This window comes from Ranitomeya variabilis, chromosome 7 (genome assembly GCF_051348905.1).
Source record: "Ranitomeya variabilis isolate aRanVar5 chromosome 7, aRanVar5.hap1, whole genome shotgun sequence".
Lineage (NCBI taxonomy): Eukaryota > Metazoa > Chordata > Amphibia > Anura > Dendrobatidae > Ranitomeya > Ranitomeya variabilis.
The window spans coordinates 34815201-34825200 of NC_135238.1; the positions used below are offsets into that span (position 1 = coordinate 34815201).

General features: G+C 35.4%; 1 protein-coding gene across 1 annotated transcript in view; it reads right to left on the bottom strand.

Moving 5' to 3' along the window:
* UNCX (UNC homeobox) overlaps positions 1 to 8544 on the bottom strand; it is a 9661-nt gene extending 1117 nt beyond the window's left edge. The window contains exons 1-3 of the mRNA XM_077273520.1: positions 7891 to 8544; positions 4646 to 4821; positions 1 to 89 (exon numbers count right to left, since the gene is read on the bottom strand). The exon at positions 1 to 89 is cut by the window's left edge and continues 1117 nt beyond it. Of these exons, the coding sequence (XP_077129635.1) occupies positions 1 to 89; positions 4646 to 4821; positions 7891 to 8149 (524 nt within the window). The 5' untranslated portion in view covers positions 8150 to 8544. The remainder of the gene's footprint in view (positions 90 to 4645; positions 4822 to 7890) is intronic.
* Positions 8545 to 10000: the final 1456 nt, after the last annotated feature.

A 10000-nucleotide genomic window follows, 5' to 3' on the forward strand; every position in this document is an offset into this window, starting at 1 on the left:
GTCGGGTGGGAGTTATGGGCCGGTCTGCCAGGACCTTTCTTGGTGTTTTCTTTCTTTCTCCACTTTGCTCTGCGATTTTGGAACCAAACCTACACCGGACAATGAAAGTCAATTAACATTCAGCACTGGCCGAGGGACACAACGTACTCCTTATTGTTACCTACAGATTGTTACCTACAGATTGTTACCTACAGATTGTTACCTACAGATTGCTACTCACAGATTGTTACCTACAGATTGTTACCTACAGATTGCTACTCACAGATTGTTACCTACAGATTGTTACCTACAGATTGTTACCTACAGATTGCTACTCACAGATTGCTACTCACAGATTGCTACTCACAGATTGTTACCTACAGATTGCTACTCACAGATTGTTACCTACAGATTGTTACCTACAGATTGTTACCTACAGATTGTTACCTACAGATTGCTACTCACAGATTGTTACCTACAGATTGTTACCTACAGATTGCTACTCACAGATTGCTACTCACAGATTGTTACCTACAGATTGTTACCTACAGATTGTTACCTACAGATTGCTACTCACAGATTGTTACCTACAGATTGTTACCTACAGATTGCTACTCACAGATTGTTACCTACAGATTGTTACCTACAGATTGCTACTCACAGATTGCTACTCACAGATTGTTACCTACAGATTGTTACCTACAGATTGCTACTCACAGATTGTTACCTACAGATTGTTACCTACAGATTGCTACTCACAGATTGCTACTCACAGATTGTTACCTACAGATTGTTACCTACAGATTGCTACTCACAGATTGCTACTCACAGATTGTTACCTACAGATTGTTACCTACAGATTGCTACTCACAGATTGTTACCTACAGATTGTTACCTACAGATTGCTACTCACAGATTGCTACTCACAGATTGTTACTCACAGATTACTACTCACAGATTGTTACTCACAGAGTGTTACCTACAGATTGTTACTCACAGATTGTTACCTACAGATTGTTACTCACAGATTGCTATGGGGGTTTGTTGGGGCTAAACTTGTGGAGCACAAATTGTCCTAAATTCTCCCAGTGGTGTGCATGGATCCTTCCAAAGTATCCAGAATAATCTCTAAGGATAATATGAATTGGAACCACTATCTATCTATCTATCTATCTATCTATCTATCTATCTATCTATCTATCTATCTATCTATCCATCTACCTACCTATCTATCTATCTATCTATCTATCTATCTATCTATCTATCTATCTATCTATCTATCTGTATATCTGTCTATCTGTCTATCTATCTATCTACCTATCTATCTATCTATCTATCTATCTATCTATCTATCTATCTATCTACCTATCTATCCATCTATCTATCTTATTATCTATCTATCTATCTATCTATCTATCTATCTATCTATCTATCTATCTATCTATCTCTATCTACCTATCTATCTATCTATCCATCCATCCATCCATCCATCCATCCATCTATCTTATTATCTGTCTACCTATTATCTATCTATCTATCTATCTATCTATCTATCTATCTATCTATCTCTATCTACCTACCTACCTACCTATCCATCCATCTATCTTATTATCTGTCTATTATCTATCTATCTATCTATTATCTATCTATGGATGAACAGTTCCCTTTTTTTCCTGCAGATTTCACATAATCAAAGTTCTTTTAACCAGTTATCCATATGTAGCAGGGTTTTTTAAAGATCACCCCTGGGGCTGTACACCCATATTTTTTTGGTTGGTGGAAAAGTGCAGCTTTTACTTCTATCTATCTATCTATCTATCTATCTATCTATCTATCTATCTATCTATCTATCTATCTATCTATCTATCTATCTAGCAGTCGTTTCCCTTCTTCTGTGGATTCCACATAATCAAAGTTCTTTTTAACAAATTATGTATAGAAAAAGCATATATTAATTAATATTTCGAGAAAATCCAATTCTCACCAATACACACACACACACACACACACACACACACACACACACACACACACACACACACACACACACACACACACACACACACAGACATACACACATATACACATAGACACAGACACACACACACATATATATACACACACACACACACATATACACACATATACTGTATACACACACACATTAAAAAAAAATCCTAAAGTTGTAGGAATACATTCGCCTGTAGTGTGTTGGATGGTTTGTGTTGATCGACTCCATGATTTTACGACGCCATTGTGACTTTTACGATCTTTTAACCACATAAAAGTGTTGATCCAATTATTCCACCCATGTTAAAAAAAAAAATCCAGCCGAAACTTGTAAAATTCTACATTGATAAGTACAACATTAAAAACATGGTGGTAAATGATATCTCCAGGTTTTTATACGAGAATCTCAAGAACTCTAGCAATAAAAAAAAATGTAAATCCAAAAGACGAGCAGTAACTAGACATCAGACTGTATCGATGCAGGAGGATTGGTGAATAATAATAAAACCAAAACATTAAATACAGTCATAACTAGAAATAAACAATAAATAAATTATTTAATTAAATAACTAAAGATGATGAAAACTTAAAGAAATGTTCATACACACGGCTATGGAGACAGCAGTATTGGGATATTTAGAAAAAAAAATACTTTGTGTTCTTATATGCTGACTCAGAAATTAACTCTCTTTTCTATGTATTTATTATTACGTTGGATTTTACTTATTGTAATTATTTTCTCACCCTACATAATAAAAAAATGTTGCAAAAATAATAATAATAATAATAATAATAATAATAATAATATCTATACAGACTCTGTTTACAATTTTGGACACCCCTCCTCCCTTTCCTCTAACCCCCTTCAAAGTTTATTTAGAGCCTCTCGCCTCCCCCCTTCCTATAAAACCTTTTGTGTTAATTCCAGGCGGTTGCTGCCATTGAGAATTACCTCATTATGGAATTAAAGGGGAAAGTGAGGTCCAGGCTTCACTTAACAATCTCAGAACAAATTGGATGAAAAGGTTTGAAACCAGAAGAGGTCAGAGGGGGGAGAGAGTGCATTTTGTAAATATCCCTTGAAACAAAGCTAATGCTTTAATAATACAGGGCTCCACTTTTCTTTATTATAAACTCCACACCTCCAGGGTCTTAATTACACCCTGGCCTCCTGCCTTTTACCTTGAAGCACATTCACAGGGGGGTCCCCTGGTATTAAAACCACTATATAATTCTGTGTTTATGTGGAAACTATAAGTAAACAATTAATGGAAAATTATATTTAATCACCTATATTAGTTGCCATTTTTTCCCCATGTATTTATGTCTCTATAAACAGTTTATGTACTCACTACATATATAGTATTTATATTATGTCTACACCATCTATCTAAATATATGTATATAGAGAGAGAGAAAGAGAGAGAGTTCGACAGATAGATGAGGAAGAAAGAAAGAAAGAAAGAAAGAAAGAAAGAAAGAAAGAAAGAAAGAAAGAAAGAAAGAAAGAAAGAAAGGGAGGAAGTATGGTTGAATAGATAGAAAAAAAAAGAAAAAGAGAAAGTAAGAAATAAGAAATTTTAGATAAATCATAGATAAATAGATAGATAACCATTAATAAATAGATCATAGATAGCTAGACAGATATAGATAGATAGATAGATAGATAGATAGATAGATAGATAAAAAATAATAAAATAAAAAGATATAGATAGATAGATAGATAGATAGATAGATAGATAGATAGATAGATAGATAACAAATAATAAAATTGAAAGAGATAGATAAAAAAGAGAATAAAATAGAAAGTAAGAAATAAGAGATAGATAGATAGATAGAGAGATAGATAGATAGATAGATAGATAGATAGATAAAAAAAAGAATAAAATAGAAAGTAAGAAATAAGAGATAAATAGATAAAAAAAAGAATAAAATAGAAAGTAAGATAGATAGATGATAGATAATAGATAAATAGATAAAAAGGACAATACAATAGAAAGTAAGAAATAAGAGATATATAGATAGATAGATAGATAGATAGATAGATAGATAGATAGATAGATAATAGATATAGATAGATAGATAGATAGATACATAGATAGATAAACAGATATTTTCTCACTGTATGGAGTTTTTATTTCTATACTATTATGTTAGGATTCCATCCAAATTATCACATATAAAACTATTCATTTATTAAAATAAATATAATATATCAACATAAATTCTAAAAAAAAAAAAAAAAAAAATCCTAACAGACATGAAAAAAATAAAATAAAATAAAAATGTTGAACTCTTAAAAAGTATAAGTTTGCTATAGAAATATCACCGGTATAGTTTGCAACGATGATTATTTTAATTCCCTTCAGTGTTTTGCCATAAACATGTAGGTATAAATAATTCATTAGATGTAATAATTCAAAGGCAAGACATCTGTACAACATTGTAGATAATATCGCTGAGTTCATTTGAAGCACATTACACAAAGGGGATATGGATATGCAAATAGAGATGCCACAGCTAGGAAAATGCGCCTAATTAAAACGCAATTAAAGCTGCAGTTCGGGGCTTATTTAGACAGTGGTGTGACTTTTCTTCTTTTTTTTGTGGGGTAATAAAATTGTGTATTTTTTTTTTGTTGTTGTTGTTTTTTTACCTGAACCCTAGATTCCACCAGGTCCAGCCTCAGGGCCAGGGCTTCTCTCATGAACACATCCGGATAGTGGCTTTCATTAAAGGCTTTCTCCAACTCTTCCAGCTGCCATCCTGTAAAGTTGGTCCTGGTTCTCCTCCTCTTGCACCCTGGACTCTCCTTATCTGGGTCACTGGAGTCTAGAATAGAGCAGGTCAATGTCAGCAGGAGGATGGAGCATCATCTCAGCACAATCCACAGAACATAGTCTGTCCTGGGCTACAAACATAGGCGAAGTCTGACTTTAAAGAGTTGTCTGAGCCGCTGATCAAAGCCATTTTATGACCCGTTCCCACGTTTGGGGAAGTGAATTTGCAAAATGGGAAAAGGGACAAGGGACCCCCTGCAGAGAAATGCCTTTTCCATCCCTGGTTTGTGTCCCCTTCCCACACATTGTCATCGCCCCAGACCCTCACCTCCAGATCTGTCACCTTATGGGACCCCAAGAGAGAATTTTCTTTAAAAAAAAAACAACAAAAAAACAAAAGTTGTAAATTTCTCAGGATATAATAACATTAAATGTAATATAAAAAGTGAGGATGTAAAGAAAAATAGTCCAGGAATGAAGCTGATTCTGGAGCTTCAGTCTGTGCTTGTTTGCCTGCAGCCCTGACACATGCTGTGATGTGCACGTGTATGATGCACCCACATTGCCGGGGACCCCCACAAAACGTCACTCTCCCATTTGTTTTTTTTTTCTAGTAATGGGGGTGTGAATGAGTGGTGCTAAATGGCTGGATAATGTTTTTGTAGTTGCTTTTGATCCTGGGTGTCACCTACTGCTTTGGATATATACATATATATATAAATATATATATATATATATATATATATATATATATATATATATATATATATATATATATATATATATATATATATATATATATATATAGTTTATTTAATGGCAGAACCCCCAGTATTATACATTTATACCTCTGTATTAATTATTAGCTTATTAACCAAATTTCGGAATATTAGTTATCTGCAATACTGTCTATTATAACCCCCAGCTCTGAGCTTTATATGGAGCTTTTTACTCTCTGCACACAGTGATTTTAGGCTTCACCTACAGAAACCTCCCTGCTGTGCATTATACATAGATACAACCTATAGCACCCGATTATGACATGATCCCCCACCCCAGAAATGTGCATTACATAAAGAAATACTACTCACACCACCTAGTAATTGACTCCCCTGCACTGGGCATTATATACTGATCTATACCTAGTCATATCAGGCTTCTGCTCCCATTACTGTTCATTATATACAGATTCATTATTTCAGACTCGTCCTTTAGGCTTTGTTCATTGTACCCAGTTATCATAAGGCTTGTTCTCCAGCACTGAGCTTTATATACAATATTATAGTGTCCAGATATTTTAGGCTTTTCTTCAGCACTGTGCACTGTATACCCATATAGTATAGTGTCCAGATATTTTAGCTTGTTCTCCAGCACTGTGCACTGTATACCCATGTAGTATAGTGTCCAGATATTTTAGCTTGTTCTCCAGCACTATGCCTTATATATACATATTAGTATAATGCCCGGTTATTTTAAGCTTGTTCTCCAGCACTGTGCATTGTTTACCCATATAGTATAGTGTCCAGATATTTTGGGGGTTTTTTCTTCAGCACTGTGCCTTATTTATATATATAGAATAGTGTCCAGTATTTTTTTTCTCCAGCACTGTTTTATTTATATAGTATAGTGCCCAGATATTTTAGTTTTTTCTCCAGCCCTGTGCCTTATTTATACATATAGTATAGTGCCCATATATTTAAGGCTTTTCTCCAACATTGTGCGTTATTTATACATATAGTATAGTGCCCAGATATTTAAGGTTTTTCTTCAGCACTGTGCCTCATTTATACATATAGTATAGTGCCCAGATATTTTAGTTTTTTTCTCCAGCACTATGTGTTATATATATAACCATATAGTATAGTGCCCAGATATTTTTTTTTTTTTCTCCAGCACTGTTTTATTTATACATATAGCATAGTGCCCAGATATTGTAGGCTTTTCTCCAGCACTGTGCCTTATATACACAAATAGTATAGCACCCTGTTATTTCAGGCTTTTCTCCAGCACCTGTATATAACCAACTGCCCCCCTAACTGCCCCCCTTGTACTAACCATTGTACACCCGGTTATTCCCAATTATCATCCAGCTCTATTACTGCAGGCTGCCCTGTATAGCGCCCTGTTATTTCAGGGTTCACCTCCAGCACTGTGCATGATATTCTTCAGGCTTGTTCCACAGCTCTGGGCATTATACGGATAAATCAGGCTATAGTCTCCCATGCACATAATATCCCTCCTCACTGTGCGTTATAGGGATCTCCCAGCACCCTGTTATTTTGGGGTACTGAGCATTATAGGGATCTCCCAGCACCCTGTTATTTTAGGGTACTGTGCATTATAGGGATCTCCCAGCACCCTGTTATTTTGGGGTACTGTGCATTATAGGGATCTCCTGGTACCCTGTTATTTTAGGGTACTGTGCATTATAGGGATCTCCTGGTACCCTGTTATTTTAGGGTACTGTGCATTATAGGGATCTCCCAGCACCCTGTTATTTTGGGGTACTGTGCATTATAGGGATCTCCCAGCACCCTGTTATTTTGGGGTACTGTGCATTATAGGGATCTCCCAGCACCCTGTTATTTTGGGGTACTGTGCATTATAGGGATCTCCTGGTACCCTGTTATTTTAGGGTACTGTGCATTATAGGGATCTCCCAGCACCCTGTTATTTTGGGGTACTGTGCATTATAGGGATCTCCCAGCACCCTGTTATTTTGGGGTACTGTGCATTATAGGGATCTCCCAGCACCCTGTTATTTTGGGGTACTGTGCATTATAGGGATCTCCTGGTACCCTGTTATTTTGGGGTACTGTGCATTATAGGGATCTCCCAGCACCCTGTTATTTTGGGGTACTGTGCATTATAGGGATCTCCCGGTACCCTGTTATTTTGGGGTACTGTGCATTATAGGGATCTCCCAGCACCCTGTTATTTTGGGGTACTGTGCATTATAGGGATCTCCCAGCACCCTGTGCATTATATGACTTTAGGCTTGTCCCCCCATATTAGTGAACCCTCCAGTACACAGATATATAGGTGCCAGCTCCCAATGTCTCCTGCTATACAGCTATATAACCATAGCCCCCATGTCCCCCCAGTAGTGTGCGGCTCTTACCTGACAACTTGTACTGCTGATTGTCTCCATTCATCCCACATCCAGAGGGGATCAGAGGGGTCGGGTTGACCACAGAGGCAGAGCAGGAGCCATTGAGTAATCCGTCTATGGAGAAGGGCACCTGGGCTGCAGACTGCAGCTGGTGGCTGGCTAGCTCGTACACATGGTGATGGCTGAGGGGGTAAGGGAAGCCCACCATGCCACTCATGGAGCCCCCAAACTGGGCATGAGGATGCTCTAGGAGCCTGCTGTCCATCATCTCCCTGGCTCGGGCTGCCACAGCTGAGGGGCTGCTGCTGCTGCTGCTGCTGCTGCTGGTGGTGGGACCTCAGTAAGTGACCAGTGAGGAGGGGACATGCCACCAGCACACGATGAGCATTACTTTATCAACATCAAGCTCCCAATAATTAGCTCAGGCTTGGGGAATTTGGGACCAATAAGAAGCCTTAATCGGCCGTGACGTCAGAGCCGTGGCTGTGCAGGAAACGTTCTCCATATCGATTGCTAATTATACCTGACATCCACCTCAATAAACAATATCAGGGCTGTCACAACAAGACAAGGGGGGCTGCGATAAGAACTACATCACAACAAGGGGCTGGAGGAGAACCGACGGCAGCCTCTGATTGATACCCAGCTAAATACTCTCTGCACACAGACACTTGGAGGAGGAAAAAAAAGCTTCTCCTCCTCCTCCTCCTCCTCCTGCTTCCAAGCACTAATAGATTTCACTTTAAACATTCTCAGGCTTGTTGTAGGGATTTTTTCACCAGAAAATGCTTCTACTCTCTGAACCTTTAAAGTGATGTTGCTCCAATTACTGAGAGACATTGAGCAGCAAATAGACTGATCTAATAATAGGAGGATTCATCATCCTTCTTTCCAAAGCTGTCACATTGCATTTAAAACTACAAGCCTCCTCATCTACTCAGAGCACAGGCTCAAGCTGGCTTTTTTCTTCTTTTTTTTGTTTCCCTCCTTCTTCATTTTTTTTTCCAATACAGTATTTAAAGATCTTATACATTAGAGCTACAAGGAGGTCTCAGCCCTTATTGATGGACCCTGCATTTAACCCCCACCCCACCCCCCACCTCCCTCCAGGCTTGGCAGCAAAGGAGTTAATCAAATAGGTCTCCTTATTAGTTTTGCTATGATTAATGGGTGACATTGATTTATTTCAATAAGTGTGACATTTTTTTTTCTTCTCTTTATTTTCTCTTTAATGAATTGAGATTTATTTATGGTAGATGTAGTGGGTGTAAGTGAGGATAAGGAGTAATTATTGGTTGCAGGCTATGTTATTATTATTATTTATTTTAATAGATATTACTATTTTCTTATTATTTGTATTATTATTATTTATTTTAATAGATATTACTATTTTCTTATTATTTTTATTATTATTATTATTATTTATTTTAATAGATATTACTATTTTCTTATTATTTTTTTATTATTATTATTAATTCTAATATGCAAAGAAAATAGTAAAAGTAGTACCTACAAAAATTATTGGTTGTAGGCTATGTTATTATTATTTATTTTAATAGATATTACTATTTTCTTATTATTTTTTTATTATTATTATTATTATTAATAACATGCGAAGAAAATAGTAAAAGTACTACCTAAAAAAATTAATGATGTTATTATAATTAATAATAATAATATGTGAAGAAAATACTAAAAGTAATATCTGCTAAAATTAGTGATAATATTATTATTAATAATATATGAAGAAAATAGTAAAAGTAATAGCTACAAAATGAATGATGATATTATTAATAATAATAATATACAAAGAAAATAGTGAAAGTCATCTACAAAAATTAATGTTGATATTATTATTAATAATAATATATGAAGAAAATATTAAAAGTAATGTCTAGTAAATTAATGATGATATTATTATTAATAATAATAATATACAAAGAAAAAAGTAAAAGTCATATCTACAAAAATTAATGATAATATTATTATTAATAATATATGAAGAAAATAGTTAAAGTAATATCTACTCAAATTAATGATAATATTAATAATAATAATGAGAAAATAGCTACTAAAATAAGCAAAAACAGTAATTTAAATTACACAAATATTAATAATA